The 15,407-nt window shown below is 38.0% G+C and overlaps 1 protein-coding gene across 1 annotated transcript in view; it reads right to left on the reverse strand.

Annotated features, from left to right (window-relative positions):
* Positions 1 to 15,407, reverse strand: part of LOC101738504 (serine/threonine-protein kinase ATR) — a 37,455-nt gene that overhangs the window by 4,248 nt on the left and 17,800 nt on the right. Inside the window, exons 18-28 of the mRNA XM_012695809.4 lie at positions 13,633 to 13,799; positions 12,975 to 13,104; positions 11,281 to 11,444; positions 10,158 to 10,314; positions 9,367 to 9,606; positions 6,144 to 6,381; positions 5,334 to 5,579; positions 4,611 to 4,767; positions 3,204 to 3,268; positions 1,347 to 1,530; positions 177 to 366 (exon numbers count right to left, since the gene is read on the reverse strand). Coding sequence (XP_012551263.2) covers positions 177 to 366; positions 1,347 to 1,530; positions 3,204 to 3,268; positions 4,611 to 4,767; positions 5,334 to 5,579; positions 6,144 to 6,381; positions 9,367 to 9,606; positions 10,158 to 10,314; positions 11,281 to 11,444; positions 12,975 to 13,104; positions 13,633 to 13,799 — 1,938 coding nt within the window. The remainder of the gene's footprint in view (positions 1 to 176; positions 367 to 1,346; positions 1,531 to 3,203; positions 3,269 to 4,610; positions 4,768 to 5,333; positions 5,580 to 6,143; positions 6,382 to 9,366; positions 9,607 to 10,157; positions 10,315 to 11,280; positions 11,445 to 12,974; positions 13,105 to 13,632; positions 13,800 to 15,407) is intronic.

Consider the following 15,407-nt stretch of genomic DNA (forward strand, 5'->3'; position numbering starts at 1 on the left):
ACTATGGGCTCCAGTAACCACTTAACACCAGGTGGGCTGTGGGCTCGTCCAGCTACCTAAGCAATAAAAAAAAACTTATTAAACACTTATTTTTTCGTTTCGTTTCATCTCGTTTCATCGAGTTTGAAATCACAACGATTCTAAAGAAGTTTCACTTCAAAAAAAAATACGGATACCATTCCGTTGAGTCTCTGCCGTATTTGCTGCAGATGCTGCATGGCCTGCTCGTTGGTCCGCTCCCCGCAGTCCGGTGCCCGGTTGGCGCGCCCCCACGACACGAGCGGGTCGTACACAAACGGATCTATGACGGACATCAGGGCGGCCGTTTGCGAGCGCAGCACCCGCATTACGGCTTCGCAGCTCTTCCTGTTCGGTAAAAAAAAAAATATTCAATAATCGTACTCCTAGAGCAGGGCTGTCCGGAAAACGGCCCGTGAGTCATGTCCATAATCAGAAAATAGTTTTTTAGAATTCTTTGTCAAAACATATAATCAATGTATTTGGCATGGCACGGCATGGCATTGCTGACGTCCATGAGAGACGATAAACGCTTACCATTAGGTCGACCGTAGGCTCGGCAATAAAAAAAAATTAAGTGAAGCTATCTTTTATTATTATCATTTTGAAAATATTTTTTTGCAGCAACCCTCCAACTTTTGTAGTTAATTTAATTATAGCCCGCAAAGGTATGTGGTTTGGACAGTCCTGTTCTAGAGCGTTCCGTTGTCATCGGGAGACGGGGCAGACGAAAATCCTAACAATGGTGTGGAGCAGTTAACGTCACTAGAAAATCGAGGACATATTTAGCGAAGCAAGGCTTACTATTTATTAATAACTAGCTGATCCGGCAGACTTCGTAGTGCCTCAATCGACAAATAAAAGACCTAAACTTTTGTATAAAATAAACTTAAAACAAACAAAAGAAATTCGTCCGACGGGGGACACATCAAAGTGAAAACAAAATTTTTTTTTTTTTTAATGCCAAGTATTTTCATATTTTTCTACCTTTTAAACCTTCTCTGGACTTCCACGAGTAATTCAAGACCAAAATTAGCCAAATCGGCCCAGCCGTCCTCGAGTTTTAGCGAGACTAACGAACGGCAATTCATCTATACTAATATTATAAAGAGGAAAGATTTGTTTGTTTGTTTGTTTCGAATAGGCTCCGAAACTACTGGACCGATTTGAAAAATTCTTTTTCCATTAGAAGCCGACATTGTTCCTGATGAACATAGGCTACTTTTTTTAATTTTTTTTTTTTTTGGTTTCATGTGTGTTTTAATGTTTCCGAAGCGAAGCGAGGGCGGGTCGCTAGTTTATATATATATATAGATTACTCGTTTTACCTGAACATTCCTTCGTGTTTCAGAGGACCCATAGCGGCCTCCATGTTGTGAGTCAATCTGAAGGGCACTCTCTCGGGCCATTCGAACCTCTCCCCTCGGTTGAACAAACAGTTGAAATCAACGTGCACGGTGTCGCCATTCGTCGAATCGAAGGATATGTTCTCTCCGTGACGATCGCCCAAACCTGATTCAGAAATTATTATCTACCTACATATTCTCAATTATTTTTCTCTACACAATAAAGTACATAATTATATAGATTTTCGAAAATTAATACCAAAAATACTTAATCCGATTTGATTATGTTTATAATTTTTTGTCATTATTGAACCAACAGCTGACATGAAATTTGTCACATTTCTAATTAAAAATTTTAAGTGTTTTTTTTTTCCTCCCTATTCACTGATAATTTATAATGTAAATCCAGATATAGCTCCGATTCCTTTGTGTTCTTATATTATCGTAGATTTGATTGTTCCGATGTGGTTGCCGCATAGTTAGTCCTAACATTTCAGCCCGGGCGTCAAACTGAACCCGAAGATAACCAATTTACACCTTATTCTGTTATAAATAACGTGCATTAACGAACTCTCAACGGAAGAGATATCAGACCATTTCAATTCTATGTTGGCCAAATTATAATATCTATACTAATATATAAATCTACAGTGGTTTTTACGGATGTTCCGTTATAACTACTGAACCATGCATCCGATTGACTTGAAACTTGGTATCCATGTAGAAAATACATGTACTTAAGGGATAGGCTAATATTCATATGAGTGTTGGACTCCCTAAATAATATTTTAATATTAAATGCCCAGCGAAGCGGGCGAGTACGGCTAGTCGTTTATAGATAGATATCTTATAGTTATAGTGTAATTTCCACCAAAATACAAACGTGCAGAAACATTCGTTTTACATATTTTATTATGCTTCATTAAGCGTCTAACTCATGTAACAATGGCGTGAATAAAAAAAAAGCTGAAACAAAAACGTTTGTAAGAATTATTTTATAACGTAACATGACAACTTTAATATCCATGCCAATGTTAGTAAAAACTATATGCAAATGATATTCCGTTACCAGTTTTTACTGACAAACTCTATATTTATTTACATATGTAAAAAATATGAAAATAATTCTCTAAAGCAGACCGTAATGCTTTTTTGTTCTCATTGTCATGGCGATTTTGGTTTTTTATTTCATAAATGAATTTTGTTAAATGCTTGGTAAAGTTTTTGTATGGTAGACTCGTGCCAAGTCTCAAAAAAAATTAGGGATATTTAATACGAACAGTCGGAGCGTGTCCCAACTTCACCACCACATTTATAAATCTTAATTTGCTACCTACTTAGAAATAAATACGTAATCAGAATCTTATTAAAACATTTTTTTCTTTACAGGTTTCATTTTAGTATATATAAACAGATCGTTTGAAATCGGAGAGAGATCTTGAGTATTTAGATATCTTTTTTTAAATTAATCATAAAAAAAATCCTATCACACATGTTAGTGCGAGTCATTGCGTAAGAGATAGTTCATAGCGAAATCAGCTGATTACTCTGTGAGTGTGAAGTTATATTAATTTAATTAATCATTTCTAAATATAAAAAAATACTTTAAGCTTTGGGGTATTAGAACCCTGGTTGAATAAAAGACACCAAGGAACTATTTAATTGACTCAGGTAAATGCGTAAGAAAACTTTCACGGCAGCTCGAGAGATGTTGATCGAAAAAAGCTTCGGACAAAGTGACTTGTCAGGCTGCAAAATATACAAAAATACTTTAAGCTTTGGGGTATATAAAATAAGGCTCAAAGCAGGAGTGCGAGGGAAATTATATTTAATACAAACCTAAAATATATCCGACCATAGACATAACTGCAGCCGTCCTTATGTACGCCGATCTGGCTTGATACCTTGAACAAATAATACAATCATGGAATTTGGAACTTCCTTTCTCGAATCTCTCCTATCCACGCCATCTGTTGACGCTACAAGAGAAACTTCATGAGCCTCAATGTAAAACAAGAAATGGCGGGAAGTCTCAGTGGTGGATTTACACTAATGGCAGTCGGGGCAAGTGCCCACGGTGGCAAATTATTTAGGGCGGTAAATTGTGAAATAACAAAAAAAAATTTTTAGACTTATCAAGACTGTTCAATTTAGATAATTCATTATATTAATTAATATTTTTCTTTAATCTTAATTGATATTTCAAGAAATTCAATTCATCCATTATTTTTGTGAATTAGTAACCAAAATGATTTAATAAATTTATTTCCTTGCAGATTTAAAATAATAAACGATTGTTCTATTTCCTCGAATTAAAGAAATTTAATTCGTTTTTTTATATATTTTTATTATGTATTATGAGTCACCCTTGGTTCCAAACTTATAATTGTTAAAAAAACAAATATTTATTAATGTTTTTGGAATATATAACAAAATATATTATAAAGTTTCTGCAATAAATTTATTATTAGTTTATTATAGCTATTTTAATTTTGAAAAATAAAATATACAAACTTAAAGTTTAAGTAAAATTCCAATATTGGGACAGATTTTTTTCCGGTGCCCAGGAGCGGCATTAAGTTTAAATCCGGCTCTGGTAGTCTAGAAAACCGTGCCAAATACATAAATCTGCGAATATTGTGAATCAGCGCGCTTTAAAAAGTTATTGAGAGAGTGAAATTTTTAATTGTAATTTAGAGTTTCAGTGTGAGGCATTTAACCTATTATTTTCAAAGTGCTACCAACACTAAACATATATCATCATCATCAGTCCCACAATTGTCCACTGTTGGATATAGACCACCCAGGAGGTCCGCCGCCCTGACCGCTCCTACGCAGCTCACATCCAGCTGATTCCCGCGACCTTTAGCACGTGGTCGGTTCACATCGAGGTACCACTGGTGGTAGGACCTCTTGTGAGTCCGCGCGGATAGGTACCACCGCCCTGCCTATTTCTGCCGTAAAGCAGTAATGCGTTTCGGTTTGAAGGGTGTAGCAGCCGTTGTAACTATACTGAGACTTTAGAACTTGTATCTCAAGGTGGGTGGCGCGTCTACGTTGTAGATGTCTATGGGCTCCAGTAACCACTTAGCACCAGGTGGGCTGTGAGCTCGTCCACCCATCTAAGCAATAAAAATAAAATAAAAAAGTACCAACATAATTTTATTTTATTTTAAAAACAATAGGATGTAGACATATAGAGCAAAATTTAATATGACACGTAGCAATGCCCATTAAAATACTTACCATCCATAAGGATCCGAAAATACACCTCTGAACCATTCTTGGAGGACTGGAGGATGACGAGGTAGCAGTTGATCTTCGAATATTCTCCTTTTCTTTTCAACGGGATCTTTAGTTGTGCACATCATCTCCTTTAATTCTTTATTACTAGTGTGCATACCTGTTAACGATGACTCCATATACAGGGTGATTTTTTATGTGCACATTGGTATGATAAATATATAATATATTAGTACGAACGCATTGTTATTTTCAGGGACGAGATATTGTTATTCGTGAAGCAAGCGAAGCAGCGATCTTGATTAAAACAAATCGCATCGGACTGATATGATTTAATAAAATTGTATAGAAAATAAGTCTTTTTAAAAATATGTTTTAAACACGAGATTAACCAACTATGGAATGAGCTCCCCTCCACGGTGTTTCCCGAGCGCTATGTCATAGCGCATGTCCTTCTTCAAAGGAGGCTTGTGGAGAGTATTAAGCGGTAGGCGGCGGCTTGGCTCTGCCCCTGGCATTGCGACAGTCCATGGGCGACGGTAACCACTCACCATCAGGTAGGCCGTACGCTCGTCTGCCTACAAGGGCAATAAAAAAAAACCATATGCGTTAACTATGACGTAACTAGTATTTCTAGTATCAAGATTAGCTTATCTTGAAATCCCTAGGCAAATAAGATTTAAAAAAAGAATAAAATGAAATGAAAGAGATTTAAAATGAACATACCTTTTTGCTTGTAAATGTGTATCAATATAGGCCTTAAGCCAACGAGATTCGGTACCCATTCAATGAGTCCGCACTCCTCGTTAAGCGGCAGGACGCAGTACGTGCGGATGTACAGGCGACGTTTGCGTGTTTCGGGAGCATCTTGCAAGAACCGGTTCACCACTCCGTTGAATTCCATCAATCGATAATCCTTGCGAAGGTCGTCACGAGGCTTCAGCATTATTATGTAATCTTTTCCGTCTGACCCTAAACAAGATGATCGTAATCAAGCATTTGCGCAATTTTCAGAAATATTAACGTGTAGACAGACAGTGTCGATTGTCTAATGGAGATCTTAGTCAAAATACTGGTAATAGGACGTGAAGTTGTCTTTCAAATTGTGGTCTATTTATAGCATCCAATTTGTCAGTCAACACGAAATAGATTATGAGCTGTAAAAACTAACACAGGTGCCGTGCTACCCAACTTAAGACGAATTCAATTTGATTAAAGTAATGACTATCCTACTATCTGTACTGAAGCGCACAACTGCATAGAGGTAGAGTAACAGAACATAATTGGAACAGAAATGCAAATTAAATCTTTGAAAAACTATATTTTAATTTATCTGTGAATTGAATTCTTGGTCATTAATCATTGTAGTAATAAGCTTTATTTCATTTTTAAAGAATATCATTAATTATTTTTATTTTTAACTGACGTCCACTTATTCATGATAGATTTTGACATCATAATATCTAGTCTACATTCTAAAGTCATCTATATGTTTCATAGACATAGAGTTCAAAATAGTAGAAAACGTTTTTTTACCTATTAACGTCACTTTCCTAGGCTTCTGTAGGGACGGTAATATACTTATATGTTCTTTTATCCCGGCTATGTAAACCGGCGGTTCCGTGGGTATGTTGAAGTCGAGTCTTTCTTGTCTGGCTGCTTTTGAAGGTAGTACTATCTTGCAGAAATCTTGGAACGGCATCATAATGTGGCTGAATTTTCCATTTGTTAGACAAACGGGTAACGATCGTACCAAGCTCGAGACTGTAGTGGTCTGCAAAATGATCCTCCTTAATATTTACGTCCAAAGGTAGTGAAGTGTTTCGTATTTCTTAAAATTAATAATAACGGTGAAGCATGCATGAATATTTGGTTTATCATCAAATGCTGAAAAAGTGATAGTCTAACTTATTATTAAATTTTCATTCTTTAAAAATCTTTTTGTTCGTAAAATGAAATGTAAAAAGAACACGAAGTTTATTCCTGAATTGAAATAAAGACCAACGACTTCAAAATGAACAAAAAAAAATACAAATGTAATTTAGAAACTTCATAAACACGCTTAAATAGTAAGGCAAACTAACAAATGCTTATAACTTTTTCCTTTATCCTATTAATACTTCTCAGGACATTAAAGCAAAGTTTCCAATTATTGTATTTTCATTAGGCCTTTATGCGTGTGCACATTTTCATGTTGATCGGACCTCGGTGAATATGTCGTGCAAAGAATACGCTACATCCAAACAAACAAACATACTAACACATGCAAACTAATAAAGGCGTGTTAAAAACTTTAACAAGACATGTTTACGTCGTCCCAGTGCTTATTCGATCATAATATCACACATTCGTATCAAGATATAACATATTAGGTACATTAATGCGACACGAGTTAGCTTGTTTGTTAAGTATGACTGTGAACACGATACTTGTCATTGGAAGCAGTTTAATCGTTCAACTAGCACCTATGTGTTATAACAGGCGGTGATCACAACGCAAACAAATAAAGCGACGCATAATAATAACTGATGATGTTAGAAAACGTGAATTTAATATTCGTGAATGGATATTTTGAGGTTTACGTAGCCTTAGTAGTACTGTATGTAACGTTCGTCTGGTGTAGTGGTAAGTGACATGGTCACTACACTAGGGGGTCACAAGGGAAGATATTTGTATGATAAATATAAATGTCTTTTCAAGGGTTACGGATGTATATTAAATATATGTATGTGTATAATAAAAATCTTACATTTATTTCCGTTATCTGGTACCTGTAACACAAGTTCTTTACGAACTTATCACGGGACCAGTTGACGTGGTGTGATTGTTAGTAAAATATTTATATTATATTTATATGGAAGTTAAATAATAATCGTGAATGGATATTTTGAGGTTTACGTAGCATTAGTAGTACTGTATGGAAGTTCGTATGCTTTTATTTTTGTTTGCTTGTTACGAGCAACGAGCAAAAACTAGTGAATTTTGTTGCAAAAGGTAGATTGCTGGCGGTAGGACTTCTTGCGAGTCTCCGCACGAGTAGGTGCCACTACCCTGCCTATTTCTGCCGTAAAGCAGTAATGCGTTTCGGCTTGAAGGGTGGGGTAGCTGTTGTAACTATACTGAAACCTTAAAACTCATGTCTGAAGATGGGTATTTACGTTGTAGATGTCTATGGGCTCCGGTAGCCACTTAACACCAGGTGGGCCGTGAGCTCTTCCAGCCAATTATGCAACAACAACAAAAATTAACAATGTAATTAAAAGTTTTCGATTAGCCATTTTTTTTTTCTTTTACGATCTACTTCAAACAGTTATTGAAGTGAAACTTCTAATGGGACTTCCAAGAAGGTTGCGTTAAACGTTTAACGCTACCATGGAATAGAAAGAGACAGAGCGAGAGTGAATGCGTGGCACTCGAACGCATGCACGTAATTATGTTACCTGTTACAGGCCAGCGCGAGCGTTAGCAACGAGTAGCGTCCAATATTTTAATGAAGTACATATATACATTTTTTCTATCCATAATTTTAAATATATGTAATATAAACGTTGAAGATGTCGCATCTCTTATACACAGCATTCTCTATTACAAGAGCAATCTGATTTAAGGATGAAAAAATTTAGAAAACCACAATACTACACATCGAAAAAGAAGTTTCACTTCATTCACATGCACTAAAACAAAACGGTGCAAACGGTGCACGCGCACCGTTTTTTTTATCTTTTTTAAATTACGTTCTAAAATTATTTGTTTGTGAAGGCTTCCTTTTTCAGTGGAATTTTAATACGCTTTTATTAGCTTCAGACGTATGTATGTTTGTAACGGAATCTTCGAACATGATTTTGACCCCATTCAAAACGTCGGATTAACTCGAAATTTGGTATACTTATTAAGGATCGATGACAATTCAATATTTAAAAAATATTGAAAAACACATATTTAAAAAAATTTAAATTCAACTAAAAAATTAAAAATAAATAAATGTTTAAAATAAAATTAAAATAAAATCATTTTTCTTACACTATTTTTAATTCAAATTTATTAAAAAAAAATTCTACGTTTTAGTTGGATTTTCTATAAAAGCGTATTTTTTGTTAGTTTGCATCGTCTCAAACTTTTTCGTCTGTGTTGCATGTCGCGTGACGGTCGGCCGCAGAGTAGGGATAAAGTGAAAGGCGCTCGTCAGAGCAGCCAAGGCCAATATGGCGGTGCCTATAGTTCGCAGCAGCTGACCGTATAGTGTATAGACTATTACTCATTTGTGCCAGCGCTTCACGCTATTTTGTTTATTTTTGTCAGTGTTTAATGTAAATGTTGTTTGTCAGAGTTAAATGTCTATAATGTGAAAAAAAACATGTGTGCAATTCGCACGTGGTAGAAGTGAAACCTTCAAAAATTAAAATACAATTATCCTAAATGTCTAAGTATATGTAAAATGTTGTCATTAGTAAATAATTGTAAATCATCTTTTATAGTATGAGGTAGCTCCCGTAGCGCCTGTGAATTGATATTGATATTGAATTGATTGATTTTAACTTCACGTATAATGTGTTCTATCTCATTCTCTCGCCGGCTGAATCCTATACATTTATGTGTATTTGTGTCTCTATGGGCTTATTTTTTCGTTTCATCGAGTTTGAGATCACAACGATTCTAAAGAAGTTCCGCTTCAAAAAGTTTCACTTTTACCGTGGTTTCATAAAACCACGTAAAATCCTTTTTTTTTTAAACTATTATTTATTATATAAAGGAGACTGACCGACGCGTTTCCGGCGATGGGCTTGTTGCAGAGCTCGATGAGTCTCTCGGCGAGCAGCGTGAAGTCGCCGACGAGCCGCACGAGCGCCCCGTCGCGCAGCGCCGGCTCAGAGAACACGTCCGCGCACCGCTTCTTGCGCTGCGGGTAGCCGGACTTCATCACGCACATCATCATCCAAAGCGCGTGATGCGGATACGCCTTTATCAACTTCACTATTATCGCTTTTAATTGTTTGTAAACCTGAAAACCGAAAACAAATAAAGTTTACTAGTACACTACTAGTAGAGTATTAAGCGGTAGGCAGCGGCTTGGCTCTGCCCCTGGCATTGCTGAAGTCCATAGGCGACGGTAACCACTCAACAACAGGTGGGCCGTATACTCGTCTGCCTACAAGGGCAATAAAAAAAACACTAGTTAGAAGTAAAACAATCTAAAGTTCGTACATGGCTATACTAAAACTATATAGCCAAAAACGATATACATTTAAAAATTTGATTCTATTTTGTGTTGTAGTCCTAAAGTTATTTTTGCTGGAAATCGAGATCTCGATTTGAAAAGAAAAAAACACACCCTGTATATTTTTATACATCTGATTTTACTTAAAAACCAATAGCGCGATTACTATTCGTGGAGCAGGTTGTAATCTCGCTCGGTATCGACGGACCGACTATGTACTTCTCCAAGGCAATGATGCGTTCTAGTTTCAAGGATGCAAATGCTGCCACACCACATTTGAGAAGCAGCTGTAAACTATTACAATTTGTAAAAACTATTACATATATAATACGTACCTCTTGGACGGGATGACATATCCTTGATACGATCTGCGAGAAGGCCGTCAAATAAAGATACAGAGGTAATCGCTCCGAATAACTCTTGATGATGTCTGTCATTTCAGCCAATACTGAGTGCATGCTAGAATCCGACGCCGTCACCTCAACGTCGAGCCTGGAACAAGCGATGACAGTTTTATTAAAGCCGCGTCCATGGAGGGTAGAGGTAAGGAGAACCGTCTCTCTGTGTCTAAAGTGTCCGTTAAAATCCGCTAAATAATGGTGGCGCTACAGTAGCAACCGGGTAAATTTTAAAAAAAGGCGCTGAAATTTATTAGAATAAGATAGAGAAATAAAAAAGGATGAAAGAACTGTAAGTACTACAAAATCACAAATAGTATTTTATTTAAAGCTGATAAAAAAATGCAATCGATGTACCACAGCAATAATTTTAGGTTATATTGACGAAATTAGTTTGGACTACGTAAGCATGTGAGGTTTTGTATATTACACTGTCACTAACTACTCTAGTCGTTAAATATATTAAATTTCCTAACTCAGCATACTTCAATCAGTTAACAACTGCTCACTTCATATCATACCCTGTGCCTATGCTAGCGCCATTCTGGAGGATTTTTGAACTGTTATTTAGTGCTGAAAGTGGGACGCTTTTTCAAGCTTCTCCCATATGAGACGGTTCTCCTTACCTCTACCCTCCATAGCCGCCTCTAAAGGTATATTATTGGTAATTTAGATTTAATAACATACGTGATATATACATAATTATATGTGGATATTTATGTATTCGTGAAAATGGTTAGAGCCTTTTTTAAGTTTTTTACTAACTCATTTATTAGTTTTAGCTTGGTTTTTTATACAGAGCTTCCATTGAGAAACAATAATATCACGTGATAAAACACAACAAGCAAATTATGAAAAGCGAGTTAGCACGAATAACTAGTGCCACCATTCTAAATTTAATTCTGCCGTGAAATAGCAAGCTGTTTGCAAATTACAACACAATTGAAACTTCGACCTTACGTCACAAAACGTATGGTTGCATTCACGTTGTAACTTCTATTGTCTCGTTAGCGTTTCTGTCATATACAGCTATGAATGTTATAAATTCAATATTGCTTACCATATAGACAACATCCGCGGCATGCTCTGATATAAATACTTATGGCCGTATTGCAAAGCTTTCCCGTAGCTATTCAGTGCTAGTGTACGGCGCGCCCACATTTCCGTAGGAGACTTTACGGTCTCACTGCTGCTCACCTTCTCGTAGTAGGCGCCCAAACTTACCTGGAACACAAAGCAGTAATGCGTTTCGGTTTGAAGGGCGGGGTAGCCGTTTTAACTATACTGAGACCTTAGAACTCATATCTTAAGGTGGATGGCGGCATTACGTTGTAGATTTACAACTCTCAAGGTGCGTCGCGGCATTTACGTTGTGGATGTATATTGGCTCCGGTAACCACTTAATACCAGGTGGTCTGTGAGCTCATCCACCCATCCAAGCAATAAAAAAGAAAAAAAAAGAAATTAGATTCAAATAATTTATTTTTCTTATTTGTAATTGACTAGGTCCCTGGATGGTATATAGTCACAATTAGAACTGGTAGATGGCGTTACTAGTAGGTCCGCTAGTTATAAAATTGCTATTCTCTCCTTCGCCTCCCCATCGACATCAACCCCACGAAAAGCACAGCGGTGCTCTTCAAAAGGGGTCGCCCTCCGAACACCACGCTGAGCATCCCCCTCCCGACTAGGCGCGTCAACACCTCCGCCCCCGCCGTTCGCCCAATCACGATGTTCGACCAGCCCATACCGTGGGCCCCGAAGGTCAAATATTTGGGCGTCACCCTCGACAGTAGGATGACATTCCGCCCCCACATCAAGACGGTACGCGACCGTGCCGCCTTCATTCTAGGACGTCTCTACCCGATGATATGTAGGAGAAGTAAAATGTCCCTTAGAAATAAGGTGACACTCTACAAAACTTGCATACGCCCCGTCATGACCTATGCAAGTGTAGTGTTCGCTCACGCGGCCCGCATACACCTAAAATCATTTCAAATTATTCAATCCCGTTTTTGCAGGATAGCCGTCGGAGCCCCGTGGTTCGTCAGGAACGTCGACCTCCATGACGACCTGGACTTAGAGTCCATCAGTAAGTATCTTCAGTCGGCGTCCATGCGCCACTTCGATAAAGCGGCACGACACGAGAACCCTCTCATCGTGGCCGCCGGTAACTACATTCACGATCCTGCGGACAGAATGGAAAGCAGTCGACGTCGCCCAAAATACGTCATCTCGGATCCTCCCGATCCACTAACGGTGCTTCTAGGTACTTCAAGCACCGGTCACCGTTCAGCCCTTCGTCGCAAGCGACGGGTTCGACGAGTAAATTAACTCTCAGACACAGCCCACTGAGTTTCTCGCCGGATCTTCTCAGTGGGTCGCGTTTCCGATCCGATGGTAGATTCTGCGAAGCACGGCTCTTGCTAGGGTTCGTGTTAGCAACATCGTCAGGTTGAGCCCCGTGAGCTCACCTACTAAAATTAGGGTTACGCTGACATAGCCTCTCAAGGCTATCAGCTTAGATAGGAAATCACTGTTCAGGATCGCGACCACATGGTATAAACTACTAACATTGCTATTAGAATACTTTCTATTTTATTGAAAAGTACATAATTTTTCTTGGTAGTTGAAATACGTACATATATCTAATTAAAAGGAATTTACGGAAACTGTAAATTAATCGAAACGTCGTAAAGAATACAAACGAGATTAAACCGTAAAATTAGTTTAAATATTTTGTTCCTGAATTACCAAACTTTTTTCCCATTGATTGAAAACTTCCACTGACTCTTTGTAGTACCCGATATTGACATCTACGTCGACGTTTGAGGTTTCGTCGTTGTATTTCGCTATCAGCAGTTTGGCTTTGGCGCATATTTTTCTGAAAAAAATAATAATACCATCCATCATTAAGAAAAGCAGGCGAATCTCAAGAAAAGCACGTGTATTCTTTTTATTTATTGCTTAGATGGTTGGAAGAGCTCACTGCCCACCTGGTGTTAGGTGGTTACTGGAGCCCATAGACATCTACAACGTAAACGCGCCACCCACCTTGAGATATAAGTTCTAAGGTCTCGGTATAGTTACAAGGGCTGCCTCACCCTTTAAACCGAAAAGCATTACTGGTTCACGGCAGAAATAGGCAGGGTGGTGATACCTACCCGTGCGGACTTACAAGACCTCCTACCACCAATAATTACGCAAATTATAATTTTGCGGGTTTGATTTTTACTACACGATGTTATTCCTTCACCGTGGAAGTCAATCGTGAACATTTGTTAAGTACGTATTTCATTAGAGAAATTGGTACCCGCCTGCGGGATTCGAACACCGGTGCATCGCTACATACGAATGCACCGGACGTCTTATCCTTTAGGCCACGACGACTTCAAAATGTGATCAGACTCACCTCTGTTCCTTGGAAAGCGTTTCAATAGCGGGATAAGAGTCTTCAAGGCCGCGCCTCAACGTTATGAACGCTTGCTCGTTCTGTCCGCGGGCCCAGTACATTTTAGATTTTTCAATAAACAATTCCTCGGGATGGTATTCTTCGGCATTCAATATATACATGTAGGCCTAAAAGGTTTTTTGTTTGTAAAATGTATTAGAGATGAAAACGTGTTAGTTTCCAATTCGTGAGGAAATCGCAAATATCACAATTACTGTTCGACCAATAATAGTACGCGAATGGTTTTTTAAATATATATACCTAGTCAGGTCATAAATTCTGTCACATGTTTAATGTAAAATAATTGAAACAAGTTTATTCCTTATATAACCATTCATATACCAAAATGAACTTAACAAAACATAGATTCTTATGACACTAAAGTTTATTCAAAATGACCTCCGTGATTTTGAATACAGACCTTCAATCTGCGCGGCCAGTCGTCTATCGCAGCACGAACGAGGTCCATGTCAATATCGGCGGCTGCCTTAATCAAGGATGTCTTGACTGACTCCAAATTGGGATGAGGTTTTGAGCACGCCTTTTCCTCCAAGTGTTGCCATATCTTGTAATCTAACGGATTCAAATCTGGACTGGAGGAGGGCCAGTCTTCGTGCCGGATGAAGTCGATTTCACGCGCCGCCAGCCAGTCTTGTGTGCTCTTCGCTCTGTGAGCTGGCGCCGAATCTTGTTGGAATACCCAGTGCCTGTTATTGAACATGGTATGAGAAACAGGTTCCACAAGGTTCGTCAGGATTGTATTTTGATACACAACTGCATTCGTTTTTACACCTTTCTCACAAAAATGTACCTCTGTTAAGCCCCAATAAGAAACTCCCAACCATACCATGAGCGTGGATGGAAAATGACCTCGTTGGACACGCGGAATACGGTTGCTCGCTTCTTCACTACTGTGTGCGTACACCTTATCATTTTGTTTGTTGTAGCTCTCTTCTACGGTAAAAAATTTTTCATCCGAAAAAAGAATTACCTGATTTTTTTTTTCCCGCGTACCGCTTCAACAAAGCGCGGCATCTCTTCAGTCTCAGGTCCATTAGACGAGCATTCAAACGATGTCCTGTTTTTCTTCGATATGCCCGAAGCCCTAAGTCTTCATTTAACACCCTTTTCACCGTGGTTCTGCTTAACCCCATCTGAAGGGCCAACAGTTTCTGCCTACGTTTGGGATTTCTTTGAATTCGCGCCTTCACAGCTTTTATCACTGCTGGAGTCCTAACAGACCGAGGGCGACCACTTCTTGACCTGTCATCTACACTAGAGCCTTCATTGTATCGTTTGATGGTACGATAAACGAATCTTTTGGTTATATTCAAATTTTTCAGTATGTTAAAAATTTGAATTGGCGCGTAACCGCAACGATGCAACGCAATAACTGCAACACGGTCTTCTTTAAGCGTCCACTCCATATTTAAAAATGAGTAAAATTCTAAAAGTATACATTTTTATTTTCATGAACAATTCGAAATTCGAATTCAATAAACTTTTTTGTGGCCAGCATACTAAAAGAAAAGTTTTTACTGTGTGACAATACTTATGACCTGACTAGTTATTTTTACTATAACTATATCGAGGGGTGAAAGGCTATTTGTTTTAAGCGACTTTTCGCTTAATACGCGACAATTATATTTATAATTAAAGGTACGATTTATTAGGTATTAGTTAAACAGTTCGATATTTTTAATTGGAGTTCAATTAAGTTTATACTCCATTCAAAT

The sequence above is a fragment of the Bombyx mori genome, chromosome 17 (genome assembly GCF_030269925.1).
Source record: "Bombyx mori chromosome 17, ASM3026992v2".
NCBI lineage: Eukaryota > Metazoa > Arthropoda > Insecta > Lepidoptera > Bombycidae > Bombyx > Bombyx mori.